This window comes from Lonchura striata, chromosome Z, assembly GCF_050655825.1.
Source record: "Lonchura striata isolate lonStrDom1 chromosome Z, ASM5065582v1, whole genome shotgun sequence".
NCBI classification, from domain to species: Eukaryota; Metazoa; Chordata; class Aves; order Passeriformes; family Estrildidae; genus Lonchura; species Lonchura striata.
The window spans coordinates 59,573,140-59,598,111 of record NC_140740.1 but is presented as its reverse complement, the minus strand read 5'-3'; the positions used below and the strand labels follow the sequence as shown (position 1 = coordinate 59,598,111).

At 36.5% G+C, this 24,972-nt stretch overlaps 2 protein-coding genes across 14 annotated transcripts in view; one reads left to right on the top strand and one right to left on the bottom strand.

Annotated features, from left to right (window-relative positions):
- The window catches only part of NLN (neurolysin), a 37,095-nt gene extending 36,412 nt beyond the window's left edge, over positions 1–683 (bottom strand). For 2 of the 6 annotated variants that reach the window (XM_021534387.4, XM_077790113.2), the window contains exon 1: positions 552–683. In XM_021534387.4, the coding sequence (XP_021390062.1) occupies positions 552–583 (32 nt within the window). In that variant the 5' untranslated portion in view covers positions 584–683. Of the gene's footprint in view, positions 1–14 lie in introns of all 6 variants that reach the window. The other 4 variants (XM_031507263.3, XM_085567744.1, XM_085567746.1 and 1 more) reach the window with 3 other exon arrangements.
- Positions 650–24,972, top strand: part of SGTB (small glutamine rich tetratricopeptide repeat co-chaperone beta) — a 42,539-nt gene continuing 18,216 nt past the window's right edge. The window contains exons 1-11 of one of the 8 annotated variants that reach the window (XM_085567765.1): positions 650–836; positions 2,232–2,345; positions 7,130–7,233; positions 7,658–7,727; positions 11,360–11,459; positions 13,780–13,884; positions 16,696–16,834; positions 16,921–16,983; positions 19,004–19,041; positions 19,297–19,380; positions 20,817–24,197. In XM_085567765.1, the coding sequence (XP_085423891.1) occupies positions 2,246–2,345; positions 7,130–7,233; positions 7,658–7,727; positions 11,360–11,459; positions 13,780–13,884; positions 16,696–16,834; positions 16,921–16,983; positions 19,004–19,041; positions 19,297–19,380; positions 20,817–20,928 (915 nt within the window). In that variant the 5' untranslated portion in view covers positions 650–836; positions 2,232–2,245 and the 3' untranslated portion in view covers positions 20,929–24,197. Of the gene's footprint in view, positions 837–2,227; positions 2,346–7,129; positions 7,234–7,657; positions 7,728–11,359; positions 11,460–13,779; positions 13,885–16,695; positions 16,835–16,920; positions 16,984–19,003; positions 19,042–19,296; positions 19,381–20,792; positions 24,198–24,972 lie in introns of those variants that run through there. The other 7 variants (XM_021534390.4, XM_085567762.1, XM_085567764.1 and 4 more) reach the window with 7 other exon arrangements.

Genomic DNA, 24,972 nt, shown 5'->3' with positions numbered 1-24,972 from the left:
TAGGAGCGACACACCTTTTCATAAAGCTACTATGAGCACACGGCCGGTCTTGTTTCACGTACACCCTGCTGCAGAGCCCCGCTGCCACAGCCGTATCCCTCCATCCATTGTGTTCTGTCCAGTTTCTCTTGCAGCGATTCTGACTCAGTGCAAAGAGTAACAAGAGGAGACCTCGCCTCGCCCATCCTGCCCACCTGGAAGCCGTGCATAACGGAGCCCAGGACAGCGACCGCAGGCTGCGGGAATCGCTCCAGGGCTGAGGCAATAGACCCCGCAGGCAGTCATCATTCCTGCCGCGCTGCCCGCCTGGCCCCTCGGAGCGCGGCGGCTCCCCCTCGGCCCGGGGCTCAGGCTCGGCTCCTCGAGCGAGGACCGGGAACCTCCTCCTGCCTGCCGCGGGCGGCTCACGGGCTTCCCGGGCTTGCAGTGGGGCCGGGCGGCCGCTGCCACCCCCCGCCCTCACCCACATCCCCGTTCTCACCCACCCACCCCACGCCGGAGAGCGCTCCCGTCGCGGCTCCGCGGCACCGCCGCCCGCCCTGCGCGCCTACCTGCGAGCCGCGCCCGCGCACAGCGACAGCATGGGGGGCGGCGCGGGGGGCGGAGAAAAGGAGGAGGAGAAAAGACCGGAGGAGGCAGGACGGGCTGCAGAGAAGAGGAGGAGGCAGTACGGAAGGAGAGGCTCTGCTCCCGCGCCCGCCGCCCTCCCGCCGCCGCGGGCGCAGCGCTCAGCCCCGCTCGGCCGCGGCCCGGCGCATCCGCTTCCGCCGCCTCCTCACGCCCCGCGTCCCTCGCAGCCGGAGGCAGCGCGGACGCGCCGCACCTCACCTCGCACGGTAAGGGCGATGCCCGTCCCCTCGGCGAGGGGGCGAGGCTGGGAGCCGCGCAGCCCGCGGTCCGTGGGGCTCGGGCCCGGCGGCTGGGGAGGGGCCGCGCCGGAGCGGAGCTGTCCTTGGGCCCGGAGGTGGCGCGGGGAGCGAGCGCGGCCACCCGCGCTGTCCCTCGGGCGGGCAGCGGACCCCGCTGAGCCCGGCCGAGCATCCCCGGCCGGTGGGCTTCCCGGCTTTCCCCGGCCCCGCCGCGGGATTATTCGCCTGCTGTGGGTTTGGCCGCACGCTGGTTTGGCCGCCGGTTGTAGGGAGAAAATGAGGTAGCGAGAGCAGGTCCTGATCTTGCCAGTCATTTAATGCTGTATTTTAGAGCCGCTTTGATTGGAGAACTGGATAAGGTTGTGTCCTTTTAAATCAAATGGTTGAAGGAAAAATAACTTGAAAAGTTGTGACTGAAATTGTCCTCCAAGTTACGTAACTCCCAGATGATGCTGAATGGAAATTAGACTGAGCCAGTAGTGTCACTAATCACAAGTATGCACTGAGGTCACAGTGTTCCATTTCTTTGTCCAAAGCAACAATAAACTGCTCACAGCACCATGTCACACCACGGAACACCTTTTATGAAAGGATAACACCATGTCACACCATGGAACACCTTTCATGAAAGGATAATAGCGTGTCACACCATCAAGCACCTTTTATGAAAGGATAATACCATGCCACATCATAGAATACCTTTTATTAAAGTATAATAGCGTAGAACACCTTTTATGAAAGGATAACACCATGTCACATCATAGAACACCTCTTATTAAAGGATAATAGCATGTCACACCAGAGAACACCTTTTATGAAAGGATAACACTGTGTCACACCATAGACCAGCTTACACTGAAGGATAACACCGTGCATATCACACTGTAGAACATCTTTTATTAAAGGATAACACCATATCAGACCATAGAACATCTTTTATCACCTAATGATGTCATAAAACAACTTCTACTGAAGTATTTTTTTCTTTATGTCATTACATTTATCACAGTGGCTTTTTGATTGATTTTGACTTCAGCATGTGTGTCTCTCCTACTTGCAAGTGTATATGTAAAGAAAGTGCAAACCATTAAAAGAAAGCTATAAATGAAAAATAAGTTGCTAAGTTATTTTAGCCCTGGTGAACTGGAATGCTTTTCTGCTGATAGCTAGACTACATGATTGTAGCAGTTTTCCCTAATCCATGCAAATTCACCACTTTTTTTAACATCTCGTGTTATTGGGCTTTCTGATGAAGGATTAGGTTTTATATATTGTGTGCACTTCTTACTGAGGTTACTAGGAGGTTGAAATACTGTAGGGATTAGTTTTCTAAAATAAGAGATTCTGTTGTTTTTAAGACAGAAAACAATTTCAACATGTCATCAGTCAAACGCTTGGTTTATGCAGTCATCCATTTCTTGAGAGAACAGAGTCAGATGGATACTTTCACTCCAGATGAGCAAGAAAGCTTGGAAGGTAAGCAACAAATGTGCTTTCAGTTACTTTTATTTATATGTATAAATACATACATATATGTGTGTGTATGTATATAATACCTGCACAGATGTTAAACTCCTTTATGTATAATATCACAGAAAGTAACTGGAATGATGTAAATGCCACCAAATATTATTTGCAAATAAGACCATGATCCTAATGTTTCTGAGAGTATTAATTGTAAGACAGCTCTCGTTTATAAAGTATTATAAAGCTACAAATGTGTAGTGCCTTAATTTGAGCAACAAGTACTATAAAAGACATCAGTTGCAGAGGTCTTTCCCAATCTGAATAATTCTATGATTCTCAGTTAAGCAGTGCTATAATGCAGACAGTGGTAATGACTTCTGTATATGTATCACAAATTTCTGCTACTTCTTTCTCTATTTTAGTTTGCTTTCTTTCTTTATTTCATTTCTGTTAGTAGCTCTGGTGGTTACCGGGGAAGTAAAACAATTACTGTATTGGTTTTGTTTTATGAGAAGAACTGTTTCCTACGTTCAAGGACTTTATGTTGTTTGTGAGGTAAAACAACATCCTAAGAAAATAAGATAAATGCTTTGCTTTTCTTTTTCACTTGAGTATTGGCTCCAAAGAGTATGTGGTAGTGGATATTTTCAGTATGGTCTAACTTCTACTATACACTCAAGTGCATCTATCTGTAGATATACTCTCTTTGTATTTCTCTATTGACAGATACTCACTAGGTCTTTGTAACTTTGTAGTATTTGATATTCTCCTTCATACTGCTCTTACTCCTTTTCCCTAATTACTGGAGACTTAATGTCAGGTGGTATCAGAATGTGGAATTGAGAGGAGACTTAATACTGCAGTAAGTTTTTCATAGCATCTCTTAAAAAGGTCTCTCTACTGTTTCAAGTGGTCTTTGGTTGTATCCATCAGCCAGAGGAGGAATTTGGAGGGAGAAATCTAGGACCAGCAGTGCAGCTGATCACTGAGTTCTGTGAAATCTTAGGTATGGAGACACTTTGCTGAGATGCAAAGCAAGTCCTGCTTCTCAGAGGCATAAATTAAAAGATAAACCTGGAGTGTGCTTCATTCTATTATCTACTGGCTGTCCAGTGTAGTTGTTCACCAAAATAAACAAGAAAGAAAGCTTTGTGTCATTATGTTCAAAGGTTAGTCCCAAAGGAATAAAAGGCACAAGATTTGGTTTTATGTCAGAATCTGGAGCATTTTGTACATTTGAAAAGCATTAGCCATCAACAAATTTAACTTGTGTCAGATTATGATGATGTTCATCTGATGAAAGAAAACAATGTTTTTGGAAGTCATATATAATAGAGATGAGGAGATTTACTTTTGCTTTTATAATGAAACTGGTAAACATTGGGTTATGGTTGAAAATTTACCTGATAACATGTCTTAGAGCAGCCTTAGGCAATGTGTTTATGAAAGAATCAATTTTAAGATTCACTTTTCTAAATAAAAGATATTACAAAACCTCGGTTGTGCTTAAAAGCCAATGCAAAATTTACCATTTTAATATAGATCTGAAATCCTATTTTTAGGTTTGTGCTCTGCCACAAGCATGGTACCATATGCTATGTGTTAGAGGAGAAGCGGCAGGGATTCTGCCTCCTAAACAGACTAATTTTAGTTGTGCAAGATATCTTTAGTGCATGTACAGTAGCAATAGACAAATCTAACTCACTGAAGTATTTAATGTTAGGTGTAGACATAAGGGATGAAAAGAATTGACTGATAGTTTTTGTTGGTACCTTATGTACTTACTTGGTGTCTGTGAAAAGACAAAACACTATATGATTAAGTGGCTGTGCCAATAAGTAATTCAGACTGTTCCTATTTTCCATAAAACAACAAAAGAGATAGAACATCACAAAAAAAAAATTTGAGCCTTTATAAAATACAAGTCTAGGGTTTACTCATACTCAATGATAACCTGTATACTGCATGTTTGAATTATATAGAAATGTCAGTGAGTGTGTGAATTTCCTTTAGGAGTTTTGTACTTGCTTGATGAATAAAAATACCTTATTTTGAGAAAGCAGAATAATTGGAAGGTAGACCAGAGAAATATATTCCCTCAGTATCTAGAGCAGTGCTCAACTCTTTTGTATGAACTAGAAACTTCCCTTCTTCCGAGTTATATTTTAGACTGTGTTTAAATTGCAGTTATTTCTCTTTCCTGTTTACAGGGTGGAGATTTTTTTCTCTGTCGCTCTCTCCTTCTTTCTTCTTTTCTATAGCACCTATTTCTTTGGGATTAAAACTAAAACTCTCTACAACATACCCAAGGCTGTGATTTTCTTGTTACTTCTATGATTGATATACCACAACTATTTTCTGTAAGGCAGTGTTTCCAAAACAGGAAGGCAGTGGATGAATGTAATACTTGACACGGGTAAGATTATATGTAAGATGAAGCAAGATGACAGCAAGTACTAAGGAGGCCTCAGCAGCCCAATTAATGCTCATTATTCAGCCTGTGTGTTGGCTGTGGTGCCTTTGTGTTGCTTGGTGATGCAGATTTGTGTTTGGGCTGTACAAGTCCTGGAGCTTTGTGGCACTGGGTTCCAGCATAGCCCATTGCTGGCATTGTCAAATAATGGGTGTTTGTGTGAGCCCCAGCTGTTCAGCTGGAAAGTGGTTTGCAAGGTGGTCACTTCAAGCTTCAGCCACCACCTAGGTGGATGATGGTAGAGCTAACTCGGGAGAACAGATAACTTTGGCCTTTGATATCAGACCTAGGAAAAATCTTAGGTGAACAGCTCACATGGTGCATCAAGTCTTTCCCTGATAATACTGAGCTTGCAGCATTTGACAGTTGGATAAATGGGATAGCAAGGTGCTGGCAGTCTGGCCTCCTGAGAAACTTTTCAGGCAAAATCCAAGTTTCCACTCCTTTACTGGAGTTGTGCTTTTGTGTAGTGTTAAAACAGGGTAGTTACTGATGTTGTCACAACTTACTATGTTTTCTGATTTTAAAATGTTTCTGTTTAGCAATGTTTCTTTCTCTATGTGGGTTTCTTTTTTTGGCTTGAATTTAGCCAGTGGTTATTCTAACCAATTGAGTCATCCTACAAGAGGTCCTAATTTTATCTGTATATATCACATAAATTTTGTGATAGAAGGATTATAAATTCCATTTTCCACTTAAAGTCAAAATAGGGGAATTCACAGTACCAACTAGTTATTTGATGAAAACACTGAGTAGTAATAATACTATAGTCAGAAGAGTTTTGCTTACACATAATGTGCCCTGCTGCATTTTGTGAAGCTCTTCTATATCATAGAGATTTGGTGTCATAGATTTGATGCCTTGAGAAAGATAAGGGATGGGGGGTGTAATTTAAATTTATGCTAAGCTGTAAATGAGGAAAGGCATTTCGAAAAGGGAGTGCCTTTCAGTAAAAATAAACTGGCAGGGAAAATTAGTAAGTAAACTACTGCAAGTGGCTTCTTATTAAGTCATATAAGGAAAAATTATATGTGTTATTTCAATAATTTTATAATCAGCCTAGTAATAAAAAGTACTATAAAAGGTTTATATCTATTTCAAAATTCAGCATAACCTGTGTTTACAAGAATTAAGTTTTTCACATAGCATAACTTCCAGGTTTTACAATCTCTTTTACAAATTTCTTCCCCCTTCCCCCAACCCCTTCCTACCAGCTGTGACATAGAAGAGAAAAACTGGCCTTATAGTTGTTAACGTTTTGTAATTTTACTTTTCTAATTTTGGATCAGTGTTCAGTCTGTAATGCAAATAATAATTCAAATTATATTTATTATATTAACATTGGATTGAGGGTAAGTTTAAAGACTAAGAATTTGCTTTACTGATGCTTAATTTTAATTCAGATACTCTTGGTTGTCCATAATCTGTGTTAAACCCCCCATTTTTCTGTTCAAGCTAGGCTTTACAAAGACCCTTCTTTGCTCGTCCTCAGTTTTCAGTCTAAAACTTTTGGATTATACATATTAATAAAAACATTGTACTAGGTTCTTAAGATTATAGGGGAAATAATTATATCATTTGCAATAATTTAACTCTGTGTGTGTATACATATATAGATATATGTATGTATGTATACAGGCTGCCACTGATCTTATTTTGTCTAAAAATATGAGCATGTTTAAAACTTCAGCTAGGGATATGGCTCCACATTTTTAGTTTTACTGTGAGTGTATGAGGTTGATTCTTACCACATGAAAGTATAGAACTGTGAAAGGATATTGCAGATATAGACAAAGTTTTGTGATTAATGCAGCATTTGATTAATAAAGTATCTTCAATTAAATACATTTTTTCCAAAAAAAGATAAGATTAATAAGTATCTTTCCTTTATTCTGTACAGTAAACATGAGCCATTTTCTTCCAGCTGTTCTGGCACACAAATATATGCCAGTTGTGTGCTTTGAGGTGGAATGTGTGATACATGGACATTCCTGGTTGTGTTATGAGTTGTGGTGCTTTTCTTAAATCACTATATTTTTATATTTTAAAAAACTTTAAAAGACTGAAAGAGTTGAAATTAAATTTTAAATTGGTTTAAATATAATGCTCAAAGTATGTGTGGATTGTGTATATCTTAGATCTTTTTTAGCAAGCTCATTCTGTGGGGATCATGTAGCCTCTTCATTTTTTTTTTATGTTCCAAGGAGCTGCTTTTACTAGTTGAATAAGGAAGTGAGTCACAGCTTTATAAATAAATTAGTGAAATATACTTATATTGAGAAACTGGTGACCTATGTTATTAATTTTTTTTTCCTGTAAGTTGCAATTCAGTGTCTGGAGACTGTGTTTAAGATTACCCTGGAAGATACTCATCTTGCATCCTCACAACATTTGATAGAAATGTTCACAAATTCTATTCAAAAGGTAAGAATTTAATTTAGATTCTAGAGTTACTCTGCCAGTATGTGCTAAAGTTTCATATTGTATATGAATACAAGAATATTAAAGTGCTGTATAGGTCAAAATGATGTGAAAACTCAGGGAAAATACAAAAAACCCCCTACATTTCTATAAAAGCTAGCATAATGTGAATCTCTGGAGCCAGTGGGAGGAATTAATTTCAACTAGACAAGGAAAATTCCATATAGAAAACTACTGAAGAGTGGATGCCTCATTCTCACTTGAAGTTTTTTATTCTTCAGTTAAGCATTTTTGCAATTCCCGGAGATATGTGCCTGACGTAATTTTTAGTTTGCTGATGTATCTCACTTCTTTCTGAAAGTTTTTTATAAAATTAGGGCTTATATATTAAAGGAAAATAAAAAAATCTTGTTTTTTTTCCATACAGAATGACATGCTGCCTCTCTCACATTCTTTACCAGAAGGTGTTGTAAAGGCTGACCAGCTGAAGGATGAAGGTTTGTAATAAAACCAGAAATAAAATGCCTCATGTTCTTATTACATTTTATAGTATAATGATAGTATAACAACTGGGTACCACACACCCCACAAAAAACTTTCAGCTTATAGATTCTCCAGTGACTGCTATGTCATAAGAGGGCTAGGTGATTTGTTCCATCTGGGACCAAAGAAAATAATGTTTATTCTCTTCCTGGCTCTGCAGGTTGCTTAAAATCTAAGGAATAACATGTAAAGTTGGAAACACTCCTAAGTAGCAGAAGCTTTACAGAATGAACAGCTATTGTTGGCTGTTTGTGCATGGAATTGTTATACAAGTTTCTATTCTTTTTCAATTGGGTATGTGATGTCAACCATTGGTAAAAAGCTGACCCAACAGAAGCCAATGGAAAAATTCTTGTGAACTTACTCTGGTTAATACTTCACATATGTGAAATTATTTGTGTGCTTTATAAAAATTGCAGACAAGCCAGTTGTTTATTTTCCCTTTGGCAGCTGTTACTGCTGTTCTGTGAGAAAAAGCAGCTGTACCATAGAAGTCACTAATGCCACCTAAGAAGGAACCCTTATTATTTCCCCTCAAAAAGAAGGGGAGGGAAATGAAAAAAGCATGTAGCACTGATAACTGTTATAAATTGTTATGGATTGATACTTTATGAATCACATTGTTTATGATCTGTTAGATTTTCAGATAGTTGAGTTTTATAGGAAAAATAAGTAAACTTCTAATTGCAAGGCAGATACAATCCTCTCAAAATTTCCATAATGTGGAAAAAGTGCTACTGTTTTTTCAAAATGAATTCCATGTCTCTCTTATTTTAAAACTGGTCATTTATAATCATAAATGCAGTCTGCTAATGGCTCTGAAATAAGTTTTCCTAACTGTTGGAGTTGCTCATTAGCTCTTTAATTCTGAAGATGAGATCTCAAACATGGTTAGGTCACAAATGAAAATGTGTTAGTCATTTGTAACCTTCCTGTTGTGTATGCTGGCTTTTTGTTTTGCTGTTACTACCAATTCATGGAAAATGAAGAATACCTCTTGGTCTCAGTATTAAACTGTAGGAATAGTCAACACTTTGCAGGTGTGGGTGTTACAGCACTTTTAAATCTCTGACTTTGGTCTTTCACAGTCCACAAGGGTCTGTGAAATAGACTGAGGAAATGAAATTAGTGTGTGCTATGTGTTAGTCTTCTTGTGGTTTTACCAAAGTAATTCCATAGCTCTACTGAAAAAAAACTGGAAGGGTCTAAACTTGGTAACAAAGGACCAATTAGAGTGGCATCTGTCAGGGGCATTAGTAAGCAGTTTTGAACTGTTTTAAATGCCTCTGGTAATTTCCTATATTAAAACTAAAACTCAGTGTCCTCCTTTCTCTGTTGTTTTGATCTTCCACATGTTCACACACATTATCTATCACCACTATCATGCTTTTCAGTTGCAAGTATTTTCTAGCCTGAGTTAGGAAATAAATTAGATAACCTGGGGAAGTCTGTTTGATGTTTTTCTTCTATAATATCATAATTCTATAACTGTGATTTCCTCATTTCTATCTGTATGCCCTTAGCAGTGGAATAACTTCCCTCACCTTTGATGCCAGCAGCCTGCTCCTCCTCTGGTTTCAAACCAGCCCTAATCTTTGTAGATTTTCACTAATGAATGGCAAAACAAAATCAGGGAACTGAATTTTCTTTCTTGGTAACCAGGAAATAATATACACTTCAGACTACTCAATACTTGAATTTACTCACCTAACATTGTATATTATTTGGCAATTCAGCTTAGTGTAAGATGTGTAAGAGCATAGATTATGTGCAGGTTTGTATAAGGTAATGGTGGCCTGATTGTAAGAAGACCTGTGTTTTATTACCACAGCATAATTATTACAAGAGGTAGTATTTGCAGTGTAGAGGACACACATTCAGGAGTATAACAATTTGTGTAATTTCTTTGTCTTAAGAATTTTGTGTGTCATTAGAATAATACAGTTGATTTTCCTTATCTCAGCAGAATTAGTAGATCTAGCTATTTTTCTGTTTTCCTTTAGCAAGGTTACAGCTGGAGAGATAGTATCAGTGCATACCCTTCTTGTTATCTATCTCCAGCTTAGCCTTGTATCCCTGGGTCATATTCAGACCAGTATCAGATATTCTAACGTTGATAGACATTGATGGCATTTTTGTTTTAGAGGAACACTAACTGCTGCAATTTTGCTGACTGCAGCTAGCTTGCAAGGCTTTTTTGTTTGACAGTACAATTTAGTGTACAGATCTTTACCTTAGAACAAAGGAAAGCTGCATAAACAGTGGGCCTCTAGAAACAAGAAAGATGTTGTTACATTCTGCATGTATTTTGAAGATATATATGCAAGTACAGTTTGAGTTCTCACTGGAAGGGACTGCTTACTATAATTACAGTCTAGTATAGCAGTATTACAGGATGTGATTTTGTACTTCTTTGATGATACTTTGTTACATAAATCTGATTTTATTCACTAAGCTCTTTGTGTTCACAAATAAATGCAAGTACAGTTTTTTCAGTCAGTGCAAGCACTGAGGATTTGCTCCACAGTCTTGCTTCCTCTCGGAGATAAACTGTTGCACTGACCAAACTTTTCTAGCCTTTGCTTACGCAGTTACCTACATCAGAAGTAACTTACTGGCCTATCCCTTGACTTGTTTGTTTTAGGAGAAGGTTTAAATACTTGGCTGAAATACAAGAAGTCAGTGAAGTCTATAATTTTCCTGACCATTTCTTGACATTTCTAGGAAATCAAGGCTTCTATAGGACCTAACTGGCCAAAAATTAATCGTAGCATGACCACAGACAAGTTTGGGCACTGAACTAGGGTTTTTTACTACTGTGTCATCAGGAAAGAGAGAAACTACCAGGATTGCCTTGTGCTGGGGACAAAAGAATGTGTAAGGTGCCTTTTGCTTTGAAAGACCTTAGTACAGAATTTTCTGTCCATAAAGAAATTACATAAATGTTTCTGGGTTTTTTTCCACTGGACTTATAATGTATAAAATGTGAAACTTTGTTACAAAGCAGAAGTTCTAAGCTTCCTTGGTGAGAAATTTTACTTCTGAATCCTTTTAGATTGCTTACGCTATACATACTTTTCATTATCTTAATGAGGTAATTATTTAGTATCACAAAAATGGGGCTTATGTGCTTAGTTTTACTTTTTTTTGATTTTTTGGTGTTATTTAGACAGTTACTAGCAAGTTGTCAGGACATATAAAAAAATGAAATTTAAACATCAACATAGGATACTGGGCTTGCAAATATAGTTAACTAGAGTGGAACTGCAATTACAATGACACTTCTCAGTGAAGTGATCTTTCCTTAACAGCAGAAACTAGCTGCAAAGTCTGAAATACCAAGATGAAAAGAGGAAGGATTCTGTGTTGTACTGCAATGTACATAATAAACTTCACAGACATAGTAGATATATTTATTTACATATGACTTTTCTGTTTAAAAGAATGTATATCCAAAAAGTGCAGTCATATCTCATTTCTATAGATGCTAAAAGGTAGCTTCTCTATTTCTTTCATAAAGAGCTCTCTCATCTAACTACATACTGTCTCATCTAATTACTTAAGAACTTTTTATAATTCATTTCAGGTAATAATCATATGAAGGAAGAAAATTATGGTGCTGCAGTGGATTGTTACACTAGGGCTATAGAACTGGATCCAAACAATGCAGTCTATTACTGCAACAGGTAAACCCAAATGATACACACATTTCATTCCTAGACTTTGTTAACATCATTTCAAAAATAAACTGTGAAGCAGATCAGAGGCTAGAAATCTGTTGTTAGATTTGTAAAATTAGAGTGAAAGTGAGCTTAATCAGCATATCTGTATCAGTTAAAATTAAAATGGGCTTTAAAATTACTTACAACTCTTCAGATAAGGTATTGTGTGTGACAAGTTGTCTATATTAAATCATAATGTAGGCTGTGATTTCTAGCCTGCTGAGAGTAGTAAAAGCCTTTTTCTCTGGTGTTCTAGTGACTCAGCTGCTCTCTCTATCTCCTTGAGTACTAGCTACCTCTGGCAAAAAAAACCATCAATGCAGGAATACAATTTTGGAGATTTCAAGCATTTTGTAAAATGCCAGTTTTTTCATGTGTGACCTATTGAAAAATAACAATGCTGCTGTGACAGTTTTCTTATCTAATCTCTTCTTTACCATCATGAAAGAAGAAGACAGTGATTTGGCAGCAGGTGATCTTGAAGAAGGGCATGTTAACCTAGTCACAGCTGTCTGCTCTTGCAGAACACTGCTTGGAAGAGCAGCCAAAAGCAAAAGCAGTCCTGACTTTAGGCCCTACTGGAATGAGCCCACCTCCAGAGTGCCTCCACTATTAATTAAAGGATATAGGATATATTAAATTAAGTGCTGTCAATCTGGCCTTGTGGCACTGTACCTGCTGGATTATGCTATTTTTGAAGCTCTGCATCTGTTGCTCCAGCATTGTTTGTGATAAATACAAATGAAAGATTCAGCATTTAAAAGGCAAATTTAAAGAGAAAGGAAATTATGCAGTTTGCTAATGTTTTGCATATTCAGGATAGCAGTTGAAAAGTGTAAATCATCTATATTCCTTGTGAAAACTGATCATGAGTCACTTTATGTATAAAATGGAAATATCAGACCAGATTCAAAAGCTTCCTAAAGTCACTGGAAGTTTCTTCAGTACAGGCTTAAATGTCAAAGTTTTAATTAGCAAGAGCAGAAAAAATGTTCGTGTTGCATCATCACATACCACATTTGTGACAACCAAAATATATCTCAATGTCAGTCAGTACAGTATTGTATGTAATTATTTAAAAGAAAACAGGAGCTGTTTGGAGCTTTGTGGATGATAGAGAATTTCAATAAGTATATACCTTATTCTTATCTTAAACTTCTTTGGGAGCCATGGGGACACATGGCATTCAGTGGGATTGCTTTTTATCCACAGCAGTACAAAAAAGAGTGGGCGATATGCCTTCAAAATTTTAACTGGCCATGTAAAGCTTCTCGTGAACATGGAAAAATGTTTTCTGTTCAAATACATGTGAGAACAAATATTGCCCCTGGCTTTTATTTATAAAGCTTCACTGGCATCTCTGGAGTTGGACAACTGCTTAACAGCCCAAAACAGTTAAGTAGTCCCATTCAGAAGACATTTTAATCAAAGTCAGAAAAACACATGCAATTTGGAGCTAATCACACAACAAAGGATTCTTAATAAAATAGATATGCTTTATGCAATGAAAATATTGTAATTTCTACTGCATTTTTTAACCAAGGAAAAATAAATGAGAGTGGCTTGAAACCTGTCATACTGGTGAAGTTTTTGATTATTAATATGTTTCATTTTAATTGTGTCACATTAATCTTATTTAATATGTTCTTTTTCATTTGGTCAAGTCTTTAATCTTATTGTTTTAATATCTGCAACATTAAGTATTTCTCCATTAAGAGATGCAACTGTAATTTAGTAATGCAGAGGTTCTAGAGAAATGTTATTGTGATTTACCTACAAGCTTGAGATGACTTCTAAAATCCTGAGCAGGGAAAAATCACAGCATTCCTTTGAATGGCTGTAAAATTAAACTTCTTCTGGAAAACACCAATTTTATAAAATATTTCTCCATAAACAGTGATTTTATATAAACTACTACTTGACAGTTTCACTTATTGTAATAGGTTTTTGTATTTATTCTATGCATAGTCATATGCTAGATCTCAGACAATTCCTTAGAATTATTTGTCCTTTGTGTCCTCAGAGGTGAGTGCTGGTTCTCCAAAACCGTAGTCTAGCAATGCACTTAGGCACATACCTAGTTTATAACATTTTCTTGTCTTACTTAATTAAAGAGAGTTAAGCATAACCTAAATAGTGAATGAAAACTCAGTAATAAGTCACAAATGTGTGACTATCTAGGCTTGGGGTTTGGTTGTTATGGTTTGGTTTTGCTTTTTGTGTGTTTTTTGGTTGGTTGGGGTTTTCTTGACAAAGCTTTATTTCCTTACCATCTTTCTCTCAGGGCTGCTGCTCAAAGTAAGCTCAACAACTTCAGGGAAGCAATAAAGGACTGTGAGAGTGCCATAGCAATAGATCCAAAGTACAGCAAAGCATATGGAAGAATGGGGTAAGCTAATAGAAATTGGAGTAAACACTGAAGACCCATGTGTACATTACCATGGATTTTCTGAAATATATTGAGCCAGGTTGTTTTATTCATTTACAGAACATTGTTGTGTAAGTATAGCAATTTTCTGAAGATGACCCTACCAGACTGTCAGCTCTTTTTATATGTGGTTGATACCAGCATTTTCATCAGATTTCATTAGTTTTCAGTTTTTTCCTTTCAATTCATCACCTTGCTGGATTTAGCTTAGGAAGTAATTATGGGGGTTTTTTCCTACCTCCTAACTAGTTAAAAGTAATAAAAATTCTGCTGTTGGAACACTGAATCTGTTAATGATGCTGTTAGAGAACAGCATTGGGGCTTCACACTAGCAGGAATAAAGCCTTAGTTTTTCTGTTCAATAGCTCTTTGGAAGCAGATATTTTAGCAAGAATAAGCTGTGTCTCTTTGGCAGGTTTTCTCAGCAATGTCTGAGAGATTAACTGTATAGCCTCTTGAGGGTGGTTTTAAGTGCTACCTGAAAGCAATGTCAGGAATGCTCTAACAGGCTGTTGGTTTGAGTGAAGGGCCATTCTTCCAAGATGTACAACTTTGCATTTTCAATAATTACGCACATTGTAGTAGTGGACTTAATGCTGCATATGTCTTTTGAGGTTATATTTATACCAGTAAATTAAAAAATGCTTGGGATTGTTTGTTGAGTCAGTTGGCACAAAATGGCTTATGTCCATGTTATTAAAATTTACCTTGCAGTATGGAGTAGCCACATCTAAACAACCTAATGCTAAACTGCGCTGGTGTGTATTATACAGTTCATTTTACCAATACCACCTAGACTAAGGAGCTTTTGAAATGATAAATTGATTTCAAAATTTTAGGTTGAATTGTTTTGTTTCATTTAACTCTCCTTAGATTGTTTCTTCATATAGGACAATCAAAACTCTTTTGATTTCACTGATACGGAGGGATGCTACAGGCTGATTTAACTGGAGATTATTTTAGAGTTTTGGGTGTAAGACCAACGTTCCTTTGATACACACTGAGAATGGGACCATTCTCAGACACATTTTGAGCTACAAGCCATTGCTTAACCCAGCAGATGAGTAAACATGTGGCGTAGGCTGAATGAGGAAACCATGCTTGTTTAGTAATAAGTGAAAATCCCACTCCCATGCCCCCAATGTAGAAAACACCTTCTCAACAAAAAGTCCTTACGAAAAAATGTGGTCTCTAACTGCATTATGGAGACTTGCCAGTTTTTCTAAGAATCTGACAGAAATTCTTTGTATGTTACAGAAAGATGCAGAAATGCCACAAATATACAGAGATGGGAGCCATTTTAAAGTGGGAATATCAGTTAAAGGTGGTATTGCCAGCATGATCCTGAAAGACCATTTGTCTGGGTAGGAGGTGTGAGGAAAGAAATTGTCTGCTGTTCTTACTTGTACTGTGCGCCAAGAAACTTTCTCTGTAAAATACTTTTTCTGTAAAAAGCACTATTGCATCACAGAAATAATGGGTTGCATTTCTTGTCTGGGCAGAAACTATTTTGGCAAGTTTATGAGCCAAAAGGGCATTAAGTCCACTACTACAATGTGCTTGTTTTTTATGAGGGTAAATGAGTTAAGAGAGAAAAAACTAATATTGTGTGGATTCCTCCAGGAGCAATATTGAAAATTCCTGGAGTTTTATACTCTTACTGAGAGCGATGACAGTCATGGATGTATCTAAAACACTGAACTTGTTTGCATAAGACAAAAGACCAAGGTCCGTTACCAGGCATAAGCACAAGCCTATCAACCTATCAAGGCTGTGTAGCTCAGCATCAGGTGAACTGAAGTACTAAACAGCTGAATGTGGGCTACACAAATCTTTTACAAAATGTGGAAAAGATATAAATTGAAAATACTGTAGCAGATAGAATTGAAACTGCAACCAGATGGACTTCTGGAATAGTTCAAAGAAATATTGTATTTTAAACATAGTAGCTAATCAAATTTGAAATAAAATACTACTTAGAAGTAATAGGTCTGTCCTGTGCTCTCATGAGCTGCTGGAGCAGTCTTTTTCAAAACATTAATAGGCTTCTCTGATACAAGGTTTTTTTACAGCATTTTACAGGTATTACTACTATGCTGTATAACATTTGTCAAGTTGTTGAAGTACAAGATACAAAAGGAGAACCCTTACATTGATCCTGAGAGAAAAATGCTGAAACTTTTAGGTCCAATATTTTAAAATAATGAAAATGTTAATAATAAAAGTAATTTTATATAAATGTATAAAGACAACTATATAATCATCAAACATATTCTATATTTAAATATTTAACATAGTAATTATTATATTAAAAGTACATGTTTTTAAATATATATAAAAATAAACAGTATATTTGTGGGTCCAGTTTCTTAACATTGCATAACTCATATTAATAGTATCTTTGCCCTACCTAACCATGTAAGCTTCTAAATAATCTCTTAGGTCAGAAGAACTGGAAAAAACAATCAGAGCTTATGCAAAAAGGCACAGATGCTGGATCCAGCTTGTGCCGTTTAAGTGACTAAGTCACTTGATGATACCAAGGAGTTTTTAATGAAACTTGCATATATATGAAACAGACAATGCAAGATGTGGTCTTGAGAGATCTCCTCCTCTACAAAGCAAGTGCTTACACTAAACAATAGTACCTGTTTTAATTAAATGGTCAAGCTAAACATTAGTTCAGATACTATTTTACTTAGAACAGAAAATATATCATTAGCTTTTGATAATCATTTATGTTCTAATTAGAATTTCTTTATTTCACATTAGGTTGGCACTGACCTCAGTGAATAAATACGAAGAAGCAGTTACCAGTTATCAGAAAGCACTGGATCTTGATCCAGAGAATGACTCTTACAAGTCAAATTTGAAAATAGCAGAACAGAAACTAAGAGATGTGTCCAGTCCGGTAAGTTTGCTCTGCATCTATTTATTTACAATAGTTTAAACTGGGATTTTGTAGGAAACTTAGCTTCAATTGCAATTTGTTTGTAGACTGGAACTGGACTGAGTTTTGACATGGCAAGCTTGATAAACAATCCTGCCTTCATTAGTATGGTGAGTATATCTCAAGGTTTGCATTATCCCATTTTAAAAACTGAACTTTTAAGAACAACTCTTGTTCAATAACAGAAGCAATTTTAATGAGTATTATTATAGCAATGGCTTTATTACACTGAGTTTAAACTTTTATACATAATTTTCCACTCTAAACAAGAAGTGAAGCAAGCATCTCCAATAATGCCCATGTTATTTCCTGCTGATTGTCTGTTATTTATAGAAAACCGCACACATAGGTTAGCTATGCTGTTTTTATGTATGCTATGACAGAAGGCTCTTGTCAACAGCATGATGAAAATTTCTTCAATTCTCCACAGAACAGTTAACAATGATACAAGGACTAAAGCAACTTTTCTTTGGGAGAACTATCCAAGAGACCTTTCTGTTCTTACTCTTTCAAATTATCCCTAATAACCTTAAGAGTTAAAAAAATGAATATAAATAGCATGTACTGCATTCTTATGTTCAATACAATAACAAATTGTGTACTCCTCCCTCAGTATAGCTCTTTTTTTTTCCCACATAGCTTTCTTAGCTAACCAGAATTAATTAACTTTGTAGAATGGAATTTGGAGAAAAATAAACAAAAAAAAGTCCCACACAAAACAAACCCCAAACTTACTTTAAGAAAGCAGTTAAAAATTTACAAGCCCTCTTGTAGCTTCAATGGAACAGCACATTTCAACCAGTGCTTTTCTGTAAAGTGCACTGCATTCAGAAGAGATCCATACATCTGGTTTGGTAACATGGTCCAAATAATAGAGACAGTAGGCAAGGAAAGAGGGAGCAAGTTCTGTGATGGCATTCATGATTAAATAGCACTGCATCTCTGTGTACTACTTCACTAGCGACATGATGTACTGAAGACAACCTCAGTCTGTTTAGAATCGATGATGTATGGAGCTGGCTTTGGGGAAAGGATCGATTACATTGTTTCCAGAAGATGCCTGGTCAACTAGATAGAACACTGTGCATTTATTCAGGAAAAAATGAGTTGTTTTCCCAAGGTGTAGTTACTTGGTTTTTTGTTAAAGTGAAAAACTGCCTCACTTTCTGACCTTGAGAAAATTGGTTGTAGCCTCAGTTTTTGGCCCCTAAACTAGATAAGGCTTATTACTAATGGAAGAAACTACCCCTATATTGAGCACAGAACTGACCTGCATGTGACATTTTATACATTTTATATCTAATTATTAACTAGAGAAAAAAGTTGATTTATTTTTGAGTTATCTATATATGTCGATATATTGAGCAATAAAATTAATACTGGATATATCTGATTTTTTTAATATCTTTAATACGATAGAAGCACATACTGTGTTTTGTCTATTGGTGGTGCATTCATACAGACACTGATTTTTGTAGGAATTACATTACTAACATTGAAAAATCACATGTTTTTTTCTATAGTATCAGTCCATAGACACCCTTACACTATGGTAAAAGCAATATAATTTTAGAGGTATCTAATGAATGAGAAATTTAAATAGCCTCATGCTTACTACAAAATAAGAAGATATGCAGTTACCAGAGAAGATATATGTTACCACAAAACCATGCTACAAAGTAAGTCCACACTCCAGTTTGATCCGAAATATTTGTGGCCATAATCTTAACTGTTAATGCCTGGTACTAATAAGAGTTGCAAAATTAATTTATCCAGGCTGAGAAGTAACAAAATACAGACTTTTGTCCAAAAAGTCCAGTAGAAAACATTTGTCCTTGCAATTCTTCAATGTTTCATGTGTTTGTTTAGTTTTCTGGTGCTGGGTTGTTTTATGTTAAATGGCTTGTCATATTTTTCATGTCTGAATCTATAACCACTATTTTTTCTTTAACACATAATTTGTATCAGCTTCATTTCCATGAAATACATTGCTGTAGTGGTTCTTTTTGCTCTGCATGTAAACTTAATTTTGTAATATAACACAGCATGTGGGTTTTTTCTGCATGATTTTCTCAGCAATAGCCAAGTGGTAAATATTTTATAATTTCAGCCATATGTTGTCTATTCTAGGCAGCAAGCTTAATGCAAAATCCTCAAATTCAACAACTGTAAGTATTAAAATGGGGTAGCATTGAAACAAATGTCTTAAGATGTTTGAATTAATAAAAGATGTATAGTACTTATAGCTATAATTTTGACATGCAGATGTATTACTGAAAAAGTAATTTTATTTTGCTTACTGCAAAGTGTAGCTTCTTCTTGCAACTTAGTTCCTCTCAGCAATTCAAAAAAGAAGTGGGGCTTATTGCCTACAGTAAAGGTCCCTGCACACCCCAATACAAACACTGTGCTAACTGTTCCAGGATGTCAGGGATGATGTCAAATGCCATTGGTGGCCCTGCTGCTGGGGTTGGTGGCCTTTCGGATTTGTCCAGCCTGATCCACGCGTAAGTAAGAACTGCATGGTTTTCACTGTCACATTTGTAGTAGGATAACTGTGCAATATCTATTTAAAAGGGTGCAGTGTCAAGGGAATTATACTGTGGTCTATTCCCACTGTTTGTTATTAAAACAAAGAACTCGAAGACTTATTTTCCAGGGCTGTGTTTGTTTGCTCCATACATTTCCATCCGCTGGAATGACTGAACTGCTGTTTTCAACTGGAATGACTGAACAACTGAGCTGTGCTCAGCTTCACTTTCTGGTTCTCATACATTGTTATTTTCTAACACCACTTAGTAAAAACATTCCTTTAAATCTTTTAAGTACTTCTACATGTGCTATCAAATTCTGTGGATAAATTTACTACCTCTCAGATACTATTTGGGAAAGCTACAGCTCTGGCATCTCTCCATTTAGATGAGGAATGTTTCAGGGAACTCAGGATAACTAAGAATACCTTCACAAAATCCAGGACCCAAGGCTTTTATACTATAAAATTATGATATCCATCTGGAAGGATCTGCAGAAAACCATGCATTTGCTTATATTCCAAGATCTCTAATAGGGCATACAATTTTACTTTATTTCAGCATTCTAGCCAACTCCAAACTATTTTTATGTTTCACCTCTTCAGGGCAAAAGTAATTTATGATTTACATCACAGACAGAAACATCTAACTGCAGAAATTTAGGACTATTTTCATAAAAACTGTACTATGCAGACATCTATAAAAATGTGGCTTCCTTCAATCTGCACTGTAGTTTGAATGAGTCTTGATAGTTTGCTGCTTGCACAAAATGTAGAACAGAGAGGACAAGCTAGGCTTTTAGTGAAATACTATTTTTTAATTCTCTTTTATTAGTAAACAAGTGTTATGCTTCTCTTATACACAGAATTAGTCTCTGCTATTAATTTAACTCTTAAGCTACAACTGTTATAGATAGATCTGTTATTACTTCAGTCATGCAAGATACAAAAACTTGATAGTATGCTTGCTTTCAATTAATGACAGATTGTTCACCAGTAAAAGTCAGCAGCTGCATACTGGATTTCTAGAACCATTAACATAAAGTTGCACTCCAACTCTAAGAGCAGTTACTTTAAACAGAGTGGATGCTCTCAAATAGAAAAGAATAAATTACTGGAGCAGATGTGTTATTTTACCATAAAAGGTAATATATTTTGAAAGGTGATACTTTACTTCTCTATGTTATCAAGTAGAATACTACTAAAGAAAGAAAATCAATTTATGACCACAATCCTGTTTGGAGACACTTTAACCAGATAAATCAATAATACTGCAAATAACTTAAGACTGTAAATCAAGATATCTTTAATCTTAATTTCAATGTTGTGCACCTTTCAGCTGTATTGGGATATCCTTTTTTCTTACAAGTGCTGCTTTCACTTGCTTAGTTCACTTAAAACTGTTCAACACAGGGGGCAGCAGTTTGCACAGCAGATACAGCAGCAGAATCCTGAGCTCATAGAGCAACTGAGAAATCATATCCGGAGCCGATATTTGAGTGGCAGCACTGAAGAACATTCCTGACTTCAATGAGTCATATGAATTGGAATGATGTAGAACCCCAAAATGTATACCATAGTTAGTAGCAAAAGCACCATTGTAACTCTTCTGCTTGAATAGAAGACAGAAAATTCTTTGTGTGTGTTTGCAAACAAGAATAAATCTGGTAAACTGATCTCTTGCACATAACTTGGAACATAGCGTTTATGTATAGTTACTCCTCTGAAAATTAATATACTGAATAGGTGGTTTATCAAAATCCTCAAGCCCAAATTATTTCAGTATGTGCATCAGATTGACCTCCAGGGCTACTGAGTGGGGAGGAATTTTGTAGTGTGCTGATCTCGCCTAACAGCTACTTCTAAAATGATAGTGTAAAAGATGTGTTTACTCATATGGTGAGAATCATGACAGTTGTACTCCTTTAAACAGTATTGAAATACTGAAATATTGAAACAATAGTCCAGCCCATCTGATGTGCCCTTTCATAATGAGTATTAAGTAGTGTTGGAATAGAGACTCATGATTGAGAAGTCTGTTTCCTTAATCCTGGGGAGGGGCTTTCACGAGTAACAGGAAATACTTTTCAACTTCATTGGCTGGAAGAGAGGGAGATGACTGCATATGAAGTAGTACCACACATTGTAGAGAAAGAGAAGACAGTAATTTTGTCTAGGATTATGCACAGAAATCAAAATGGAACTTGGCTTGGGAAAGGAAAGAGAAGTTGTAGGGTTTTCTACTGCCATGTATACCCTCATGTCATTATGGTAGCCCTGGAGGTCAGAATTATGGCACTATGTTCCTAGGCATGGCAAGCTGTATTACATTCCGTATGTATGCAGTATTTAATACAAACTTAAAATTCTTAACTGTAATAAGCTAAAACTGAGCCTGTGACTGTACAAATAACTAGTACTGAAAATTTTAAAAAAAGAACTGCCTTAGAAGGATTCTTTTTCTATTGTGTGATAAATCACTGGCTTAAACAATTGGGGATTTTTTTTAATTATAAAATGATGCTTATATAGTCAAGTTAAAGATTTTTTCGACTCTATAGTATTTGTTTCTTGCTCAGTTAATATTACTCTTGCAAGACTGCTGCTCTTCTGTATGTCAAGTATGTTAACTTTTTTTACTCTGTTTACTGTTCATACTGCTTTCTGATACAAAGTACACTTGTTCTTAGCCCAGGGATGTTCTCAACACACTTTCCTCTTCCTATATCTTAATTAATTTTAGGAGCTTACTTTGAATTCTTAGACAGAGTGATCTCTGGTGGCCAGTCAGACTGGAGGAGGTATGTGGAGGAGTAACAATAGACTCCCAAATGGAGAAATCCACAGAAACTCCTGAACCTTAGACGTTATATCCAATTGATCTTGTGCTCATGAAAGAGCTTCTCCAGCAGAAGCAAATGCAAAATTTGGGGCTAAGTAATATATTTCATTCTAACAAATTATCGTTGTACATCTACGGTATGAATTTTACCCTACTAAACAGACAGAAAAATGCTGATCCAAGGAGAAATGAAAGGAATTGGAGAAAACATAAATCTAGGAAATCCATATTACCATCTATTGAATAAACGGGTAAAACTTAATACATGAACAATTTTAAGACATTTCACACTTGACTGAATAGCTTGCCTATGTACAGCATTAAAATGCTTTTGAAAATTCTTTCTCTAAGTTGGTGTAGCTGCTTTCTTCAGGTTGTAGAGATACTTAAGCTTTACATTAAATACCTTTTTAAATAACAGCTTCTAACTCAACATCTGATGATGAGAAAGAGAATCCATAAAGGGATCTTTTGTCAGAGGTAGCTCAGATCCTGAATCTTACTCATTCAAGGAAATTTACTTAAGTTCAATTATACTAAGTAGGACAGGAATACAATTTAGAAGAAAGATTTATGGAGGCTTGGGGTGGGTTACAAAGAGTGTACAGGTGTTACTTGGAACAGTCTGTTGTGTCAGGAGAGAAGCACTGTACCTAGTATGTTAAATGTCACATTTCCTTTTAATTCTCCTTCATATCTTCAACTGCCCAAAGTGTGTTTCACTAACTTTGACAGGGGGAATCAAAAAATCTGTGGTGGAGTGGGCAGCTCTGCCAATATCTCTATACAAACTCAAATTATTCTCACTTTGCAACAGCAATCCTCATGCAGTTACTTTTCTGCTTTGAGACAGTGTCAAGAATTTCATAAGAGTTCCTTAAGAACTACACAGTAAAGATCCAAAGAGGGCAGAAGAAGTTGTATACTTGTACTGTTCAAGTACAAGCTCCATAGCTTAATAAATTTATAGGAGAGCAATCCCCAACATTAAATGGAATGAAGTATTGTTTAGTTACCCGAAAACTACTTTTTAAGTCATCATGGAGTTGTAATTTTAATTTCACATGCTACAATATTGTTGTGTTTAGGTTTTACTTCAGATAATACAGAGTATATATTAAAATGTTAATAGCATTAGCTAAGCCTTCAGGAATGTGCTACAACTGACTGGCACAATACTAGTAAACATTCTCTGTTTCTTATGTATTAACAGAAAGGGCTTTATAGCCTAAACAAACAACAGTGAAATCAGTAACAGGAGCTGTTATTACATGCTTTTCCACTGAAACCATGAACAGAGAGATCATTTATGCTAAAGTCTGCTTTTCTTTGAATTGCCTAGATTGTTTCAGTCATGCAACATGTCTTAATCACAGGGTGTGGAAGGATGCTTTTCCTGTGCAGTAACTGCACTGTATCTTGTGCTAAAATTTTTCATCCTCCTAGATAAAGTGGTAAACCACAATCCCTGTAAATATTGCTTTAAGATCAATCGCAGTTTATCATTCAACTGAGAAAATCCACAGTTACACCTAATAGGTTTTGTATCATTACTGTTCCATCAGTGTATAAGTACGATAATTTGTTAGAGAATAAAGTATTTTGCAATCAATTGTGACCTCCTGTAACCTGCTTGCATGGGAGTATATTCTTCTAACTATGATCATAGAGACACTTAATGAAATATTCAGCTTAGGAATTGTTTCAGTTGCGCTTCTGGTTTTGTAGCAAGTGCAAAGTAAAATCACTCATGCATACTGAGATAGAACTAGTTCTGTAATTTTGAGTAGATTGTTTTATGGCAACAGAAAGTCAAATTGGCATAATGCAACTTGTCTACTATTTCTGTATCTCTCCTACCTCTTACTGCCATGTGGTTACATCTCCTTCAATTTGTGTAGTTTAACTCGAAGATATATTATAAATAAAGTTATATACTTTTTTTGTCTGTACAGTTGTGGTTTTCTGGTTTACTTTTCTATGTATCTCAAGTAACAGGTAAAGTGGATTCTTTAAATATCTGCTCATGTTGGTTGGATTTTATCACATAGGAAGGACACATTTCTAATTTATTGTTTCCTGTATGGACCTAGTCCCTTAATATACAAAGCTGGTCCTCACTTTAGCCAATATTTTAACACTGAATACTACTCTTAAAATTTTATACAATAGAGTCAAAATTAACTATGAAGTTGCTACGTGCCAACATGGTAGCTGAGAAATACAAGCTGCTGATTAGTGTCTTTAACACCAGTTTACCACATTAAACTAGGAAAGACAGTTGCCATTTTATCTAATAAATGGCTACCTCTGGGTAACCATAGATATTTCAGCCAAAAACGTTTCCAATTTTTGTCAAAACAAAGCTAGGGAAAAGCACATTGTAGTGCTTGACCAAGCCCTAAACTTCTTCCTGTATATATGCTTTAGAGAAATTAATCTAAGGCAGCAATGCAGGATGGTTTTTTTCTTTTGTTTTTTTTTTTTTTTTTCAGTCTTAAAAATCTATTTAATTGCCTCTGGGAGGCAAAGAATAATTGGCACCACCTTTTTTTAACAATAAAAAACTACCTGAGTTCTACTATTTTAGTTTTCAGTTCCCTACTAATTGAAAAATATCTGTTAACAGTGTATCCTGTATTGCAGAAATGCAGAACTTGCTCATGACAGCAGACAACTGGGACAGATTTGCTGTATTGCTTCCTTTTCAAAGACTGAGCCACAACC